The following is a 20,401-nucleotide window of genomic DNA, read 5'->3' on the forward strand; positions in this document are numbered from 1 at the left end:
AGCGGATGTAGTAATCACATGACAGGCAACAAAAGTGCCTTTGTCAATTTCAAGCATACCAACAACTCAGAAGTAAGGATTGGTGATGGTGGAAAGCTAGTGGCCAAAGGATGTGGAGATATTCTTTTTCTGTCCAAGTCTGGAGAACAAAAAAGAATCTCTGATGTGTTATATGTTCCATATTTAAATTACAATCTCCTTAGTGTGGGGCAACTTCTTCGTAAAGGCCATAATATTCAGTTCAGGGACGACCAGTGTGTAATTAGAGACAAGTACAACTCTCTAATTACAAAGGTGCCGATGTCAGGAGACAATATGTTTTCTCTGAACATAAAGTATGAATCTTTTGCTTGCTTAAGTGCACTTATCAAGGATTCCTCATGGTTGTGGCATCTACGCTATGGGCATTTGAGTTTCAATACACTATCATTGATGGGGAAACAACATATGGTACGAGGCCTACCAACGATACAGTATCAAACACAAGTTTGTGAAGCATGTGTGCTGGGAAAACATCAGAGAAATTCGTTTCTTACAGGAAATTCTTGGAGAGCATCCCATCCTCTTGAGCTGGTGCACTCAGATGTATGCGGGCCCATGAACACAACATCAACAGGAGGTAACCGCTACTTTCTTACATTCATTGATGATTATAGCAGAAAGACATGGGTCTATTTTCTCAAATATAAATCAGAGGTGTTTGATTACTTTAAAGTTTTCAAAGCTTTGGCTGAGAAGCAAAGTGGATTTGCATTGAAAACCTTGCGGTCTGATCAAGGTGGAGAATTCTCATCCAATGTGTTCGAAAATTTTCTAAAAGAAAATGGGATTAAGCATCAGTTCACAGCTCGGTACACCCCACAGCAAAATGGTGTGGCCGAGAGAAAAAATAGGACCATTATGGAATTGGCAAGAAGCATGTTGCAGGCAAAAGCAATGCCTAATCGTTTTTGGGCAGAAGCAGTGGCATGTGCTGTATATCTCTTGAACCGTGCATCGTCCAATAGTGTGGAAGGCAAGACTCCTCAAGAAGCTTGGAGTGGCCTCAAGCCATGTATTAGTCACTTAAGGATATTTGGCAGCATTGCTTATTCTCATATTCCTGATGAAACAAGGAGAAAATTGGATGACAAATCAGAAAAGTGCATTCTTGTTGGGTATAGTGAAAAGGCCAAGGCATATAAGTTGTTTAATCCATTGACTAACAAGATTATTGTTAGTCGTGATGTCAAGTTCAATGAAGAAGAAGCATGGAATTGGAGTGAAGCTGAAAATCAAAGTCCAATATTGTTGGGCATTGGCCTTGAAAATCCAGATTTAACTCCACCAACAACTCCATCATCACATGAATCTTCATCACAAGGGTCATCATCAACTTCTTCTAGTGATAGCAGTGAGGAAGAAGAAATTTGCAGAGGACAAAGGAGATCAACAAGAGCTCATCAACCATCCACAAGGTACCCATCTAGTGATTATGTTTTGATCACTAATGGTGGCACAAATTTTGCTCTATTTGTAGATGCAGACCCAATTATGTTTGAAGAGGCTTCAAAGGATGAAAAATGGGTGAAGGCTATGGATCAAGAAATTGATTCCATTAAGAAAAATGACACATGGAAGCTGGTTGATCTTCCTCAAGGAAAGAAGCCTATAGGAGTAAAATGGGTGTATAAGACCAAGCTGAATGCTCAAGGAGAAGTTGAGAAATACAAAGCTCGCTTGGTAGCTAAAGGCTACAAGCAAAATTATGGAATTGATTACAATGAAGTTTTTGCTCCAGTTGCACGCTTTGACACCATCCGAATGGTGTTAGTTCTTGCTGCCCAAAATTGTTGGAAAGTCTTTCAAATGGACGTTAAATCAGCGTTCTTGCAAGGTTTTTTGGAAGAAGAAGTGTATGTTGCTCAACCTCCAGGTTATGTGCAGGGAAATGAAGAAACAAAAGTGTGTAGATTGAAGAAGGCTTTATATGGTTTGAAACAAGCTCCAAGAGCTTGGTATAGTCGGATTGATGCATTCTTCCAAGAGTATGGGTTTCACAAATGCCCATATGAGCACACTCTTTACACCAAGAAGAACTCTCAAGGTGAGATTTTGATTGTCTGCTTATATGTGGATGACTTAATATTTACTGGAAGTAATGCTCAAATGTGTGATAATTTCAAGATGATTATGTCACAAAGATTTGAAATGACAGACCTTGGTTTGCTTCATTTCTTTCTTGGAATTGAAGTCAAACAAAATGAGAATGGTATCTATAATTCTCAAAAGAAATACGCAAAGGAATTGTTGAAAAGGTTCAGGTTGGAAAATGCAAAGTCAATTGCTACTCCAATGGAGGTTGGTGTTAAGATAGGTAAGAATGATGGAAGCACAATGGTAAATCAAACTTTGTTTCGAAGTCTAGTGGGTGGCCTCTTGTATTTAACTACAACAAGGCCAGATCTTACATATGCAGTAAGCTTCCTCAGCCGTTTCATGGAGTCACCAAAAGATGTTCATTGGGAGCTTGGAAAGAGAATCCTAAGATATGTGGTTGGAACTATCAATTATGGTTTGCATTATTATCCTGTTCAGAATCTAAATTTGACTGGCTACAGTGACAGTGACTTGGGTGGAGATGTTGATACTTGCAAAAGCACATCTGGTTATGTCTTTAGCATTGGCTCAAGTGCGATTTCATGGTCCTCCAAAAAGCAATCTATAGTGGCACTTTCAACTACAGAATCTGAGTATGTTGCTCTTGCATCAGCAGGTTGTCAAGCTAGGTGGCTGAAAAGTATTTTAGCAGAGATGGGTCAAGTTTAAGAAGGACCTACAAAGCTGTTCTGCGACAACAAATCAGCTATTTGTCTTTCCAAAAATCCAATGTTTCACAGCAAGAGTAAGCATATCAAGATCAAGTTCCATCTCATCAGAGAGCTAATCAAAGATAAAGAAGTTGAGGTTCTGTATTGCAAGTCCCAAGATCAGCTGGCAGATTTGTTCACCAAACCGTTGAAGAAGGAGATGCTCATCAAGATGAGAAAATTAATTGGCGTAAATGAAGTCTAGCTTAAGGGGGGATGTTAAAGTAATCTAGACTTCATTAATAGTCGACTGGTAACTTTGAAATAGTTGGCAGTTTGTTAGTAGTTGTGTGTTAAATTAATGGTGTGGTAGAAGTTAGTTGAATTAACTATGTTTGGTGTTAGTTGTGCTTTTAATGTGTTAGGGCGGTAGTGGCTATTATATAAAGCCACCCTTTTCTCTTCATTTGCATCAATCAAGGAAGGAACATTATCATATCTAAAATAGCGTCCCACTACTTTCTGTCTTTTGATTATCACAAGAGAACAAGTTTCTTCTCTTACCTATTATTACTTCCACATAACCGTACCCACCACCAATAATATCATTCCTTTATTCAAATTTAACTATAAAATAGAAAGCATGATTGTGGATGCTCTAAACCATTAAACCTTTTTTACCCAAATTGATTCAGTCGTTGGAGGAATCGACTGCGAAGGAACAAAGTGGTGATGGTGGGGCAATGAATTTTAATGTGGGGTTAATCGTTTTATTAGTCATTGAATTTAGACCCGATTTGCATTTGAGTCCCTTAAATTCTAAAATGATTTCCGTGGTCCTTTAACTTCAGTTTTGTTAAGACAAATGGTCATGTCGTCAATTTTGTTATTTTTTCTGTTAAATGCAGGGGCAAAATGGTATTTTTATCAAAATTAATAAAAATATGAATAAAAAATTTAAAAAACTAAAAAATTAAAATTAAACTCTCTCTCTCTCTCTCTCTCTCCCTCTCTATCCCGATTTCTACTCCCATAAAACTTGATTTTTTTATTATTGGTTTTTTATTTGATTTTCTTTTATTGTTATTTTAAAGATATGATTTTTTATTCATTTTTTTAGTTTTAATATAAAATTATCATTTTGCCCATGCATTTAACAGAAAAATGTAACAAAATTGATGGTAGGACCATTTGTCCAAACGAAGCTAAAGTTAAAGGACCATAGGAAACATTTTGGAAATTGAGATACACAAATGCAAATTGGGTCAATGTCTTGTGAAGTAACAAAGAGAAAAGTAAAAGGTATCAATGGCTGAACCCAAAACCAAATACGACCGCCAACCCAAGTACGGTTTCTAATTCTCTCTCTTCCTTGTGTTTTATCCTCTTCGAAACTCAAGCTCTTGTATACCCACATGGGTTGGATTTGTCTTCTGGATTGTGTTGTGGTGCTTCGATTGTGTGAAATAGGTCTGTTGTGTTTTTATTTTCGCTAAACTCGAGTAGGGAAGATGAGGATTGGGAGGGAAAAGGGGTTCAGGATTATATTGCCCTCCAATTCTGTTTCATGTGAGCCTCACCTGCGAATATTAACAAAACTTTGGATGAAATCCTCTATAATCTAACGGCAGGTCTGAAATTGGCCATTTAATTCGAGTGCTAAATTAGCTGACTTTTTAATTCAAAGGGTTAAGTTCTATTAGGGTCCTAATTCGGGTAGTGTACAGTAATTTACTCTTTTATTTTTATATGTATTTTTTTGCCCTTAAGTTTTATACAAATTTAGTTATATACCCAATCTTAGACAGAGTCTTATAAAGAAACCATATACCATTTAAAAGCTCTAAACACACCCAAAAATCGATAGCTGTCAATTTTTTTAATTTAATAGCTATTTTTTAGTTTATTTGGGTGTGTAAAATACATATATTGCCCTTGTACTACGGATTTGAGAGAGAAAAATCAAATTTGCCAAAAAAATCAAAGCAGATCTGCCAAAAAACCATTCTCGCTGGTGCTTTCTCTGTGTTAGAGCAAGAAGAGCTTCCATTGAAGCTCAATCTCAGGTCCAACTATATTCTTCATCTCTGATCCACAATTTTTAATATTTCACCTTCGATTTATTGTTCTAAAATTGTGCTTCTATTCATATTTTTTTTTTTGGATTGTTCGAAACCTCAAACGAACCTCGATAAGATGCTTTTAGCTCTACTCCTCATCTTCGATCTCTACTCCTCTTTTGCCACGTTGTCGTCATTGTCGTAATCGTCGTTGTCATTTAGTTTGGACTTAAGATTTTTGATCTTTTGCTTCAATTATGTGTTTCTCTTCGGTTTTAGTTGATTTTTGAAAATATATTTTAAGCTTTGATGATTGATTTATCTTTTATTACTATTTCAGTTATGGATCTCGTTTTTGTTTAACAATGTACTTCTATGACAAAGTATTAACAATGTACTTCTATGACATAATAGTATTAACAATTTGAGCTTGGCTTGTTTTCAGTTGGTCTGGTTTGTTCTTTCTTCATCTTTTCTTTGATTGACATGTATTAGAAATAGCAACATGACAAACATTAATCAACATGACAGTAAACTAGCAGTGTTATTATCCTAGATTGGAACATTACAGGAGTAGACATGCATTAGAAATAGGATGTTATAAGAAACTAGCAGCGTTAATTATTACCCTAGACTGGAACATTACAACCATGAATCAACATGACAGTAAACTAGAAATGTTATTACCTTAGACTGGAACATTATAAGGGTAGACATACATTAAAAATTGGATGTCATAGGAAACTAATAGTGTTATTACCATAGACTGGAACATTACAGAAATAGACGTGCATTAGAAATAAGATGCCATAGGCAACTAACAGTGTTATTACCCTAGACTGGAACATTATAGTGTAGACATGCATTAGAAAAATGATGTCATAAGAAACTAGCAGTGTTATTGCGCTAGACTAGAACATTACATGGGTAGCTATGCATTAGAAATAGGATGTCATAGGAAACTAGCAGTAAACTGGACCATTACATCCATTACTTAACATGACAATAAATTGGGAGTGTTATTACCCTAGACTAGAACATTACAACAATTAATCAACATGACAGTAAAATAGCAATGTTATTACCTTAGACTGGAACAGTACAGGGGTAGACATGCATTAAAAATAGGATGTCATATGAAACTAGCAATGTTATTATCCTAGACTGAAACATTACAAAGGCAGACATGCATTAAAAATAGGATGTCATAGGAAACTATCAATGTTATTACCCTAGATTGGAACATTACAGCCATTAATCAACATGACAGTAAATATGTGGAATATTACAGTCATTAATCAACATGACGCGTTAATGAAGCTACGGTTTTCAAGACGTCTTGTTTGTAATGAATTGTTTGAGTTTTTTTTATAAAATTGGGCTGAGCTTGTTTTGAGTTTTTTTAAAGTTTTTTGTGTTAGGCTTTTTTTAAGTTGTTCAATGGCAGTCACGTAATTTATAGGAACTTCAACACCAATTTCTTATGTAGTAAATGAGTTTTTGGTGTGTTTCTAAAGTGCATTCCATGTGGATTTTTTTATATTATAATTTCAACCCATATTTTGGGTATATTAGTGAAGCTCCCTAAGTTTTACAATGGTGCTAAGTGATTTTTCCAAGTTGAATTGAAGAACCAAATTGTGAATCGAGCCAACGAGGGTTGGTTGAGTTGATAAGGATCGTTCTCTTCGCTATTCAGGCTTAGGTTCGAGTCGCATCACCGACAATCCCTCTTAATGTGTAATTTGTAAAAACTTAAAAAAGGCTAAGACCCCCTTTGTAAGTCCTCAAAGTGACCTTGGCATGCCCAAGCTTTGGATGAGGTAGCCTTCCCTCCCCCTAAATGTTTTATTCTCGCTTGAGTTTAAGGGCTTGTTTGTTACACAGGACTATCTTGGCATGAACTATGCTTAAGGACTGTCTTGGCTTGACTTGGTTTGGTCTAAGTTGGATAACATTTATCCTGCGTTTGATGTATACTTGGACTAGGACTAGATTTTTCTTTATTTTTTCAAAACTATATATATATATGTATATATGCATACAGTCCTGATCTCTTGGACTACAGGGGTCCAAGAGATTTGTGGTCACTTACCGTTGGATGTAAATTCAACAGTTCATTCACTCTTGCACTCCTTTTAAAAAGCTTTTTTTCAACCATTGGATTAATGTCCAACGGTGGGTGACCAAAATCTCTTGGATCCCGTAGTCCAAGAGATCAGGACTGTATATGTATATATGTATTTTATAATATATATGTATATATACATACATATATAATATATATACAGAGAGCTTCCATTGAGGGATCCCTCAAATAAGCTTATTTGAGGGACACCCCTTGTAGGCCCCACTCCGGATTGTATTTCACTAATCCAAACCGTCTATTTTGTAGATACTCATTCAAAGATCATCCCTACAAAAAATCACCGAATCCGATATCATTTGACCACTCAATTAAGTTATTGAAATTTTAGCATTTTCTTGAAGTACCGTGTTCATTGATTTTGTAAGACACAATTGGATGTCGAAACGGTTTCCGATTTGTCTAATTTTTTGTAAGGATGATCTATGAATGAAGACCTAAAAAATAGATGGTTTGGATCATTGGGAAAAAAATTGTAGGGTACCCTAAAGGGCGTCTCTTAAATAATTTTATTTGAGGGATCCCTCAATAGAAGGGGACTGTATATATATATATATAACATATATGTGTATATCTATATATATAAAGCAAAAGGCAGAGAATGGTGAAACATTCAAAATATCAAAAAATGCCCTTGGTTAATGCAAACATTAAGAATTCAAATTATTAATTAAATGAGGATAATATGGTAAATTCACACTTTTTTATATTTAAAAAAATTAAAAGAAAAAGAAAAGGCAGATAATGGATCATATTTTTATGGAACACAGCTACCCATTATCTTTTTTAATTCTAAAATAAATTTACTTATTTTTAAAAAAAAACCTCTCGCAAGCGCGGAAGCGCGTGCAAAGAGGCTAGTACATGTATATAGGGGTGGGCATGGTCCGGATTGGTTCGGTTTTACTCTCAAACCACAGCTGAACCAATAAGAAAATAACGGTCCGGTTTGGTTCGGATTAGCCTAAAATCATAATGGAAACCGAACCAATCCAAACCACTTGTAATCGGTTTGGTTCGGATTGGTTCGGCCGGTTTGTGCCTAACACAAAACCATGCATTTTTCAACCTGCTCTTACATTATAATGCTAACATTTTGCCATTATATCATTCCATTCCATTCCATCAAAGGCTAATACAACATCATTCCATTTATTCAAAGGTTGTCCAATGTCTAGCATGCATCTAAGTTCACAATTTCCATCAAAACAAACATATACAAAATTTGCATTAACCAAGTAGCATTAAATTTACTCATTGCATTCATCACAATTCATAAGAGATGAGAACGAATCAATTTTACTTTAACATATTAAACAAATGCATTCTTTGTAATAGTTAAACATTCTCACATCATGGGTGCTTTGGAGTCCAATTCAGTGCGGCTGGGTGTACACTAACACTTCTAAGTAGCCACTCAACCATTGACACATGTAAATTAATATATATAAATATATATATAATTAATTAATATTTAAACGGTTCGGTTCGGATTAACACGATTTTTTAAAACTTAAAACTGCAGCTGAACCAAATTACTCCGGTTTGGTTCGGATTTAAAAACTGTTGACTTTTTTAAAGTCAAAACCAAACCAAACCGGAAAATACGGTTTGGTTCGGCCAGTTTGGTCGGATCGGCCGGATTGATGCCCACCCCTACATGTATATTATAATATATTATAGTGTATATGTATATGTGTATGTAAGTATAATAATAATAATAATAATAATAATATTATTATTATTATTATTATTATATGTTATTAGTATTACAATAATATATATATATATGCATTTTATATTTTAGTAAGTATGAGACTAGTTAATCTTCTATTTTCACATAAGTTTAGTTGTCTCTTTCTCAGGACGTATTTTTGGTGGGCTTAATATTAGTAATCCCACCTAAAATTAAGATTAAATAAAATAAAAAAGTACTAAATTTAGTCCAAATTTGAAATTACATTGCAATAATTTCAATCCATCCATCATCACATTGATTGAAATTAGTATGAATGAGATCATGAGGAGCGGAGGAGAGCTCCCATTTCATCCCATTTCGGCGGAGGTGGTGTCCTTGCTGAGGCTGAGGCTGAGACAGTGCTCCAACCTCAAACACATAGAGCAAGCTCATGGATTTATGGTAGCCGGAGGCCTTCATCAGGACAATCGAACCCTTCCCCGACTCATCCAGGCCTGCTCTTCTCTTGGCTTCTCAGATTACGCCTATTCCGTCTTCACCCGCACCCATGGCCAGCCAAGCATTTATCTCTATAACACCATCATCAAGGCCAAGGCTCTCTCTCCCTCTCCCTCCCACGCCATCTCTCTTTACAACAGAATCCAACTCGCCGCCTTGCGCCCTGACACCTACTCCTTCCCTTTTGTGCTCAAGGCCGTCGTTCGCTTGGCGCCACCTCAAGTTCAACGACTGGTGGGCGCACAGATTCACTGTCATATCATAGGAATTGGCTTTGACATGGATGCAAGCGTCCTCACTGCCCTTATTCATATGTATTCCTCTTGTGGATGTGTTTCCGACGCCCGCACACTGTTTGACGGAGCTGCTGCGTTTGCCTTTGCCTTTAGGGATGTCGCCCTCTGGAACGCAATGATTGCAGGATATGCCAAGTCAGGTGATGTCGACAATGCCCGCCATTTGTTCGAACTTATGCCCCCTAGGATTAGGAATGTCATTTCTTGGACTGCCCTGATTGCCGGATATGCTCAGGTGGACCGCCCCCACGAGGCCATCACAGTCTTCCGGAGAATGCAGCTTGAGAATGTTCAGCCTGATGAGATATCCATGTTAGCCGCACTCTCTGCTTGTGCCCATTTAGGGGCTCTCCACTTGGGGGAGTGGATCCATAACTATATTGAGAAACATGAATTTCGTAAGCTGGTTTCTCTCAATAACGCACTTATCGACATGTATGCCAAATCAGGCAACATAACAAAAGCCCTTCAAGTTTTTGAAAATACCAAATGTAAAACTGTCGTAACTTGGACGACCATGATTGCTGGACTGGCTTTGCATGGTCTCGGAAGAGAAGCCCTTGAAATGTTTGCTCAAATGGAAAGGGTTAAAATCAAGCCTAATGATATCACTTTCATTGCCATCCTTTCTGCTTGTAGCCATGGTCGATTGGTTGAAATAGGCCATTGGTATTTTAGCATCATGGTTTCCAAGTATAGGATTAAACCCAAAATTGTGCACTATGGCTGCATGATAGATCTACTCGCGCGTGCCGGTTATCTTCAAGAGGCACACGAATTGGTTAGACAGATGCCATTTGAAGCAAACGCAGCTATATGGGGTTCTCTTCTTGCCGCTTCTAATATTCATGGGGATGCGGAGCTTGGACAACATGCTTTGCAACATCTAATAATGCTAGAGCCCCATAATAGTGGAAATTATGCACTTTTGTCTAATGTGTATGGTTCTCTGGGTAGGTGGGATGAATCGGGCATGCTAAGGAAAGTTATGAGGGACACGGGTGTGAAGAAGACTCCAGGAAGGAGTTCCATAGAAGTGAATAACAGAGTTCATGAATTCATTGCAGGAGACAAATCCCACTTTGAATGCACTAGGATATATGAAGTCCTGTATAAGATTTTCAGGCAGTTGAAGCTGGCTGGACATCTGCAACAAGATTTTGGGGAGCTGCTTGAATTTGCTGAATAGCCATTAGCCAGGATTTGATACTCCAATTCTTCCAACGTCCAGTTTAACCAGATCTGAAATCTCCTTGGCATCACCGTATCTCTACCAGGGTTTCATCAACAAGAAGGTATTTTCTTTCCAAAGTAACTTCTTCTGTCCTTTAGAGCTGCTGAGAGACTATAAAAACATGACTATTCTTGCTCTTCACCCTCATGATATCCTACAAATTGTTCTTCAGGCACAACATACATGATTTGGTGTGTCAAAGAAAGAAAGATACTTAACAAAATGCCAACACCAATTTAGCAAGCTCCTGTCATCATCTAAACCTATTAAAAGAATGATATACAAGGAAGCCAAATATAGAGCTTATATGTTCTATGAATCTCCGTGGTTAATGAGACACTTCATTAGCTTCTCAGAAGTAGAAATTCCATAAGGAGAGTCACAACAGTGGTTTATATAGTGTCTTTGTCAGTTATCTCAATTTCGTGTACAAATCAGATTTGCTTGGTGAACTTGAAACTGAAAGAGCTTCATAAAAGCAATTAAGATATTGAACTTGTAAACATTGTGATATGATTTTTCAATGCACATTTTTACATGAATGTCGCTTTATTTCATTGAATTTTGTTACCTAGCAAATGGACAGAATCATCAGAAGATTAATTTACTAAGACTTTAAATTTATAGTCACCGACTGAAGCTGCTTCAAAGTATTAAACCGAGGAAGAATTCCTGCTCTAGTCCCAAGTTCTGAAATCCTAACCCTAGAAGAGCACTGGCCCATAAAATCTGAATTTTCTGTTGAAGAAGATGGCGTATTCCTGACAAAAATAGAGGAAGAGAAACTTGTGAAACCATGGAACAGAACATAATCATTAGAAGATTAGGTGTTTTTGCAAAGGAAAAGGCTTCTGGATGAAAGTATTGCTCAAAAAGATTGAACATGTATTTACATAATTATCTTTCTTACCTGAGTTCATATCATTTTCTTGTGACTTTATCAGTTGCTGTGGCTTGATTGTTACCTTTGGAGTTACATATTCCATAAATAAAGCTCTTTGAGATCTCATTTTGTGCAGGCCATGTCTTATTCCTTCTGCAGAGCTCTGAAATAACGTGTCCAGATCTTCCTTTTGACATTCTTCCCCACGTATTGTGGTAGGCACTTGTTGACAGCCCGAATTTAGTTCTATTCTTGAAAGTGAGATTCCAGAATCTTCTCTCGAGTCCAAAATGCTATAAGCTAAATTAGAGGTAGAAATTTGGCCCCAATTGCTATTGTTTGACAAGAAACTGTCTGAGGATTCTGTTTCACCAAATGGTACCTGCATTGGGGATAAAGTGTTGAGCCCATTATCATCTTCATTCGAATGCAAACTGCTGTACCAAATATCAGGTGGATAAATGGTGTTGCATATGTGTGTCTCCATTGGCACGCCATCTAATTTGTCTTTTGTATGTATTATTATATCTTCAACAAATTCATCTGATGGAGAATCAGAGTTACATCTTGAGTCAATATTGTCAAAATCCTTCGAATTTGTGGGAGGTTTGGTAATAACCACTTCTTGCATGGACCTTTGAGATCCCTCCACATCACCATGCTTCTTCAATTTGTTGTGGTTGACAATCTGTCCTATTGCATTCTTGCAGTTTTGAACTTCCTCATCCTGCAAATGGTCTCTTTCTTTTTGTCCATTACATATATGTTTCTTCTCTGGGGTAGGAATAGCTGGAATCCGTTTGTTCCTGTGAAAATGACTCCTGGTAGCAGGTGCATTCTTATTTAGGAGTAGCCACTTATCAACATAATATTCTGCAGAACAAGCATTACTTTTATGTCTATTTTCACATTCCTCGCTATGATCTCTGTGATGATTGGAGCATTTTGGTGATGCTTCCTGTTCTGGGAATACAACCTCTTTAATGTCACATTCTGATAGATCCTGACTGTATTCTGTTTCTACATCTGCACTACGTTTCATCTTCAAAGCCACTAAACAGCTATTTCTGAAAATACTACATTCTGAGTTGTTTTCTGAAGTATCCTTTACAGGGAAATTTACAGATTTAGCATGATGGTTCATTGGTCTTCTCCTTCTTGCAGGGAATCTCACTTTCTCTTCAAAAGTTAGGTGTTCGGGTCCAGATTTTCTTCTACTGCAAATAGTAGGTCTCATAAACCTTGGTACCTGCGAAGAGGGAGCTGCTGCAACATTTCTAGTCTTGCTCCTTTTTGTTTCAAGATTAGCTTGGGGCAAGTCGTTAAATAAATTGTCAGCATCCAGTTTCTCACTGGAAGATTGGGTTGTCCCTGTTAATTTCTCCAATTCCTCATTTAGCTTCTTGATACTCATTCTAACATCCTGGAGCTCAACTTCAATCATTTTCATCTTTTGTTGCAGATTGATTGTTGCAACTTCCTTCTGCCTTTCTTCCTGATTTCAATTTCTTCCAGTCATTATTAAGGCACCGGAGTTCACAATTTATAATAGAAACAAAATCAGCTTTTTGCATAAGCTGAGGTTCCTATAAGGCACTTGGATTCATGCAGCAAGCTAACCAGGTAATACAGCAAACTGATTATATGATTACTCTTTATCAAATGAATCTACTTTCTTGCACCAATATTCTTAGTTATGATTTTAATTTTTACACAACTTTTCCGCCCTTCTATGATATGTGTATGATTCCTGCATAAACGGCTTCAAGACTTGCAATAGTTTTGTTAAAGATGATAAAGTGAGTGTTGATTAAGCTTTCTTCTTTTTCACTATGACATACTCATTAGACTAACATCATGCACTTTATCATGTGTCTAGACTTGTTCTTATTAGTATTAATGTGCCTTCTTTTCCTTTTCTAGTTCAAATTTTTTTCTCTAGCTTATGTAATGTAGTTGACATCAATCAAGTACCATGCTCCAATTTCACTGAAAGAGGCTGGTTAAAATTATTGAACTGTTTGGGTAGCTTCAGGATTGTAAGGCATGATGGTGCATTTTGATGTAGGGGAGAGAAGTTAGAGTCCTTACTAAAGAGTTCGGTTGTGCGATGTGTGAGCGACCTCTGACTTATTTAGGCATTATCTTTGGGAGCAACCCTTCTGCATTATCTTTTTTCTAAATCTGGTGACAGAAAAAGTGTGGAAAAGGTTAGATGGGTGGAGGAGAGGGAAGAGTAGCATTATTATTTTTTGTCTATCTTCATATTCTCGGGTGGGGTAGCTAGGATTTTAGAGAAATTAATGAGACTTCTTATGGGAAGGCTGTGGTGAGGAGGAAATTATCATTTAATCAATTGGGATCTTGTGCAGGAACTGAGGGGAAAAGGTGGGTTAACTATTGGAAATTTGTTAAAAGGAAATCAGGCATTACTAGGCAAATGGTTGTGGAGATTCTCACTTGAGAAAACTCTGTATGGTGTTCAATTGTTAGGAATGGCTGAGCCATATAAGTTTAGAAGGCTGGTGTGACCATTAAGGTGCAAAGTTTACCTGGTATAGTGGTCCATGGAAGCTAAATACTTGTGATATGATCTGGAGAAGAAGGCCTTACACATGTTTGTCTCCACTCCACATTGGTGGGTTTTGTATTAAAAGGAGGAGGGACTGCTGCACACTGGTTGTTTGATGTGTTTGAAGGGATGTGTGTTGGGGTTGTTATTTCTTGTTGGTGGAGAGGTACTGCAATTTAGAAGCTAACAAAAAGGGGCCATTTTCTCTGATGGTCTGCTGTTTTTGCCCTTTGTGCATTGTTTGGGTAGAAAGAAACAATCGGTATGTTGACAAGAAGGAAGAGGAAGTGGATCTACTTTGGGATAGGATTAGATTCTTGGCTTCTTTTAGGGCGTCTTTGTCAAAGTTATTTAGAGACTCTCTGTTTTTTTGGGTCAACTTTAGAGACTATCTTTATGTGTAATTCATAGTGGTAATTTTAATCCGTACTGTCACTAGTCCAAAATAAAAAGGCAAAAGGAATTTGTACTTTGTCAGATTTAATATTAAAAACAGATCGTCACATTTACTTACAGTTGAATCTGTATTCCCTAGATGAACGCTTCTCACCCTTGTTGCAAAATTCAAAGAACACACTGTCTCACAGAGATCTTCTTCTTTAGGACTGATGTGGACAAGCATTAGAGTTTTTGAGTCCTTTCCTAAAAATATAAAATCAAGGGAAGAAAAGATATTTAGACCATGGTGATAAATAAAAAATAATAAAGTACATGTGAAACAGGCATTAAAAAAAAGGTGGGTATTTAAAATAAAAAAAAAAGTTTTGCCATCTCCAGAGCAGGCATATAACATAACTAGTTGATGCATGCATATAGTTGACTCCAAGAAACTTTTTTAGTGGCAGACCTTGATAGGTAAAAACAAAAGAACCTCGTTTATCATAGAAATTTGGAGTAGGGCATGTTCTTGTCACTTGGTAGTCATTACAATTAAGAATGATACTGTAGATCCAGTGAGGTAAAGTATTACCAAGGGAATCTTTAAGAACCTGCGTCAGCTTGCTATTCCTGTCATTAGTGAAAAAAGAAAAACTTATTATGTAATTAGCCTTCTATATAATAAAAGTGAATCTAACTGGTGAGGTCTTATTGCTTATAACTCATTACATACTAACAAGCGTGTAGAGTCTGAAAACTTGTTATTATCTTATTCATACCAAGTACCAACCAACACCAGTATAATATATTAACTGAAAAGCATGCTGGTTTCGTTGATTATTTAATTTGATCAAGTGGGATTTTCTGGCCGTCACTAAAATAGGCTATGGGAGAGTTAATTTCTCATTCAAGTTTAACGATATGGCTTTAATAACAAAATAACAAAATAACAAAAAGGGGAGATGTATGCTGCTTATCCCAAGTAGTAGGGATCAATGCATAATGATTCATTGTGTTTCTTACCTGTAAGGTACATGGCCCTTTCTAGTCTGAAGGGCATTGATGACATCTCCAAGAGAAGAAAGTGACAAGTTAATGGCTTTTCCTTCTTCTAGTCTTCTTCCCCATGCCTTTGTCTTTAGCAGACGCTCACTGCCCCCCAGGTCAACAAACCAAACTTTATTTGTTTCTCGTCGCCTCTCAGGCGCTCCACTACAAGTGACTGATATGCGAATCAAGCTACCACAACAGAAATAGAAAGTCTCAGAACATAATAGTATTGTTTCCAAAACCAGTAACCAAAGCTGAAGACAAATCTGAGATAGCCAGTTTCCTATTAGGGCAAGTAGTTACCAGTGTGATCTGCTGGAAGTAACGTTACAATTTGTTGATGCAGTTGACCTGAACCGGCACCCTAGTCTATATAGTTTCAAAGCTTGGTTGAAGTCACTCACTTGAATAGCCACAAGGTTTTCAATTTCAATCCCACCCTTTGGATCTGTTTGGATTGAGAGGCTGTTCAAGTAAAAGTAGGATTACTTCATAAGGCAATGCTTAACACAACTAACAAATAGAACTTATGAAAGTAAAGGGATGCAATAAGCCAACAATTTTCATGTAATTAAGGAGACCATGAGAGGATTAATTGAGCGAATTCACTTCCATCATTTCCTCCTCTTCGTGGGAATTAGCTATAACTTACTGTTAGTGCTGCTTTGGAAAATTTTCCCAATATTACTTTGAAGTTCTTCAACTGATAAGACATGAAAAAGACTTACTCTACTTCAAGCATCCATTCACCACTTTAGTTCAAAACAAATGATTCCCGCCTTACAAGTAATAAACTAGTGATAGAAGGCATTTGCAAAGACATGATATGTTCATTCAGATGAGTGAACGTCTTGCTTGATTATGAAAACAATGGTTAAGTAGCTGGCATTTTTTAAGGGTTAATTGCCCCTGCTATTAACAATCCTAGAAAGCTACTACATGTGTTACCACTATATTAGAAAATGATTCAAGTATCTGGTTACACCATTAAAATCTGTTAAGCATCCGCATTTATTTTCAATACTTAAATAATCTTTTGGGGTGAGCTATATAACAAACACAACTGATAGAGATGCAAGGTGACAATGAAATGCAACTACACGCAAAAATAGACAAGGAATAAAGCTCTTTATTTGTCTGATGCTCTGTACAGGGAAAAAATTAAAAAAAAAAAGGAAAAAGAAAAAGAAAAACACTCCTAGTAGTGGTCAGCACAAAGACTTGGATCTAATTATCATATGCTGTCATATTTTCAGGCATACTATAAGTCAGGTATATAATTCCTCAACCCTCCAATATAATGAAGAAAGAAGTGAAATTAAGTTCATTGAACTTCATCAAATTTGTAACTGGCTAAAAAGCCCATAAAGAATTTTTTAGGAAAGATAAATTATCAAAGTTGATGTGGACACAAAATAAAACCTGTAGTAAGTTGGCCTTCATTTTTCAATTAATCATCGTCACCACCTATGTTTTTTTTTTTTTTTCTGTTAGGCAACCACAAGACACCAAAAGCTTAAGCGCTTAAGGGAATGGGCCAACAATGTATATGTTAAGCTAGCTTCCTTCACATGTAGGCTTGCAGAGGTAGATAAATGCAGATAGAGAGAAGTGTATAGGTGCAGCCCAATCATGTACCTTGCAAATCAGCGGAGAAGTGGGGGAATGGAGATTGGAGGTTTCGAACTCAAGGCCTCCTACAACCAGAGCTATGATTTCTATTAGACAACCACTGGTGGAAAGAAAGCCAAGGTTTTCTGGGATGCAGTGTGTTAACCCTCTCTCTGCTATTGGGTTACACGGAATAACTTTGAAGGTTTTAGTGGACTAAACGGAGGAGGAGCCTAGGAAAAAGATCAGATTCTGGTCATCTTATGGACTTCTGTTTCTACGTAATCTAAAGAGACTCATCTCTCTGCTATTCTTATGGATTGAAAGGCTGCAGGCCTTTATAGCTAGGAGTGTAGGGGGTCCTGGGACCCAAATTGTTATATTTTCGGTTTGATAGTCCTATCTATTCTCATTTTTGTTTCGTGTACATTTAAGTGGACTCCTTTTTGTTAGTATTAATCGAATTTTGTATTTTCTCAATAAAACAGAAATATTAGACAACCACTGGGACCTCAAAAGGCTTAAGCTATTCGGGACTGGGCCAAGACTGTATATCAAGTTAATATCTGTTATTGCTCAAATTGAGTATATTTATGATGAGTTGCGTAGCTCATGAGCCTTAAAACATTCAGCATGTAATTTTACCATGGTGGCAGTGGATCCATTGCCTTTGCTGGTTGAGGAATGAGCAGGTCTTTGAGATTTCCCATGTAAATCTCAAGCATACTGAAACTGAATAGAAACACATGGTTGCTATCCACTGCTTGCTTAAACAGTGCTTCGATTGCACGGGGCACCACTCCGGGAAAATCTGGAGTTCCTTCCTACACAATTTAGATAAGAACTATTTTACACACCACATTTAAGTCACTTTAATACTGAAATTATGTCAGGCAGATCAAGGCATGCAACTGAGACTTTTGGGCTACTGAACTTTCCAGTAAGGTTTTTTTCACTTGCATGACATGGATTTCTTTATTGGCTATGTCAAGATTTTACTTGCATGTATAGAATGCCTATAAAATGTCATAAGACAGTCCTTATTCCTCACCATGGTGAAGGTTTTCCCTGTGCCCGTCTGTCCATATGCAAATATGCATGCATTGTAGCCATCACGTGCAGATTTGATGACCGGCTCAACTTCTGAAAAGACTTCATCTGAAATTTTTCAATAATCAAATTTTCAATCACAACAATTATGGCTCTCTGTAAGTTAGCACATGAAGAGTTGCAACTGGCCCTTTTTTTTTGTTTTTTTTTTTTTGGCCTGGAGTTGCAACAAGCCTCAACGGCCAAACGTACAACCAGAAAGTTTTGATGTACTCAAGCACCTTGTGATGAGCCTGGGTGGAAAACCACGTCGAAACTGTAACTTTTACTCTTATTATCAGTAAGTCTTAGATGAACATTACTCGAATCTAATGCAACGACAGGCCTAAAACGGCCAAAGTTCTCCCCTATTGTGATGGGTCTTATACGACAAAGCACTCGAATGTTACCTGCAATGACAATCTATGGTTAGCACAATTCTGCAATTTAAATTGTTTTGGGTCAACTACAGCATATATGCGCAGCTAAGAATCTGGAAATATTTTTTTGGGGAAGCACAGATTTTTATTCGATAAACTCTTCACAAGTTTTGGTCTTATTTGGAGTTTAGGAAAAACACTTTCTTTGACAGGATAGTAAGAACACTTCATAGTTTTGTAATAGGATGGTAAGGACGCTTGGTAACACATCAAACTTGAAATCTCCCTTAAAACACGATATTTCAGTTAACAATGACTAACCTTTCAGGTCCAGAAATTCATTTAGAACCTGCCTTCTTTGTTTGTTCAATTCATTAATGTGGGCAGTCAAGATAGCGAGTTCATCTGTAGACAGACACAGAGAGAATCGAGAAGGGTATAGGTGTTTGATGAATAGAATGATCATATTCAGATGGACATTGTAAGAAAATAAAATATATGCAGTGCTGCAGATAGATATGCCTTGCCAAGGGATTTACATTTACCTCTAATATTTGAGGCAGCATTGCTTAAATCATCATCATCATCATCACAGTTCTCTGAACAACTGTTTATCTCAAAATTTGTAATGGTTAAGTGAGTCTCAGTGGATTGTCCTTGAGAAGGTTGGTTTCTTATTATATCACAAACAGATTTAACCCAGCTGGAAGTCAGATGTGACTTCAATCCTAGTAAGGAATGAATCTTTTCAGGAAGGCTGTGGACAGGGTTTCTTGATGCCATGTTTTTCCCTGAATGTCTTTGTCCTGCAACCCAACTCTGTAGGGTAAATAAACAAATAAATAAGTTCAACTTTAGATGATCAAGATTATCTTTTGCATGAGACTGGAGATGGGCACAGGCACAGGCACAGGCCGCACAGAATGAGTGTTTCTTTAATGCATGATGTAGCACTAGTAGTGGATATATGGATTAACAAGCAAAACCTTCAACTTCTTTTCGCAAACAAAAAATGGAAACTATATTTTCATTTACTAGGGTATTCTTTTTCTTTTCTGACCAGTACCTCTCTATGAACTGCGAAATGATGTCTCGGTTGTCCACTATACTGATGAAGAGTATATGATAATAAAGCTGCAGAAATCTATAGGTATACTGAGAATCCTATTTCTTCTTTGTTATGTGAGTTTTCCGCAGAAATCTATAGGAAAAAAAGAAAGATGGAGGATATCCGAGCCTGAAAGAGAGAACAGAGAAATTATGAACAAGTTAAACAAACCACGGAGAGAAGAGTAGCATGAATCTGGAAGCTTATAGCACTTGAAAACTCCTGTTAGTTAAAACTTAAAAGTGAATGTCTGCTGAAGTCATTCTTGACCAAGACAATGCAACTTAAACTGGCCAAAAGAAAAAGAGACCAAGACAAGGTCAAATATTCCTCCATTGCAGCCCCCAACTTATATTTTATCCAGTCAAAACCTTTCAATTAATACATGCCAATGCCCATTTCAAACAACTTGGAGTATATTAATAGAATCATACATAACTAGGCAAGCAAAGAAATAAAGAACGACGGGGGAGGGAGGGAGAAGAAATCTCACAAGCTGTTCAATGCTGAAGAAAGAAATTTAGTCTCTGCTGCGAATAAGACTGAAAGCTCATCAAGAAATAATGCATTGCATTTCTTTCATATGTTATGCTGGTACAGGTAAACCA

At 37.0% G+C, this 20,401-nt stretch overlaps 2 protein-coding genes and 1 long non-coding RNA gene across 3 annotated transcripts; 2 read left to right on the forward strand and 1 right to left on the reverse strand.

Moving 5' to 3' along the window:
• On the forward strand, positions 8,993-11,819 carry LOC18774139 (pentatricopeptide repeat-containing protein At5g56310). Its single transcript, XM_007208178.2, has 2 exons — positions 8,993-10,783; positions 11,742-11,819. Exon 1 carries the CDS (start codon positions 9,004-9,006, stop codon positions 10,675-10,677), a length of 1,674 nt encoding a protein of 557 aa, XP_007208240.2. The 5' UTR covers positions 8,993-9,003; the 3' UTR covers positions 10,678-10,783; positions 11,742-11,819.
• On the reverse strand, positions 11,171-20,401 carry LOC18772534 (kinesin-like protein KIN-14T). Its single transcript, XM_020566702.1, has 12 exons — positions 19,752-20,401; positions 19,231-19,504; positions 19,007-19,090; positions 18,548-18,715; positions 18,268-18,374; positions 17,862-18,040; positions 15,909-16,070; positions 15,579-15,794; positions 15,148-15,185; positions 14,692-14,819; positions 11,633-13,100; positions 11,171-11,483 (listed from the first exon to the last, which is right to left on the reverse strand). The coding sequence occupies exons 2-12, from the start codon at positions 19,466-19,468 to the stop codon at positions 11,368-11,370; spliced, it is 2,904 nt and encodes a 967-aa protein (XP_020422291.1). The 5' UTR covers positions 19,469-19,504; positions 19,752-20,401; the 3' UTR covers positions 11,171-11,367.
• Positions 12,881-17,697, forward strand: LOC109949873. The gene is made up of 3 exons (XR_002272180.1): positions 12,881-12,969; positions 13,068-13,228; positions 17,100-17,697. It is a non-coding gene; the product is annotated as an uncharacterized LOC109949873 (long non-coding RNA).

The sequence above is a fragment of the Prunus persica genome, chromosome G6 (assembly GCF_000346465.2).
Source record: "Prunus persica cultivar Lovell chromosome G6, Prunus_persica_NCBIv2, whole genome shotgun sequence".
Taxonomy (NCBI): domain Eukaryota; kingdom Viridiplantae; phylum Streptophyta; class Magnoliopsida; order Rosales; family Rosaceae; genus Prunus; species Prunus persica.

What these genes read in the sequence shown, in the direction of transcription:
- LOC18774139 (XM_007208178.2), top strand. Translation starts at nt 9,004, where the DNA reads ATGAATGAGATCATGAGGAGCGGAGGAGAGCTCCCATTTCATCCCATT.
- LOC18772534 (XM_020566702.1), bottom strand. Translation starts at nt 19,468, where the DNA reads ATGGCATCAAGAAACCCTGTCCACAGCCTTCCTGAAAAGATTCATTCC. An exon ending in CAGGGAAAACCTTCACCATG is followed by an intron (nt 18,041 to 18,267) that starts GTGAGGAATAAG and finishes TAAATTGTGTAG; the next exon opens with GAAGGAACTCCAGATTTTCC. An exon ending in TAGGGAATACAGATTCAACT is followed by an intron (nt 13,101 to 14,691) that starts GTAAGTAAATGT and finishes AATTGAAATCAG; the next exon opens with GAAGAAAGGCAGAAGGAAGT.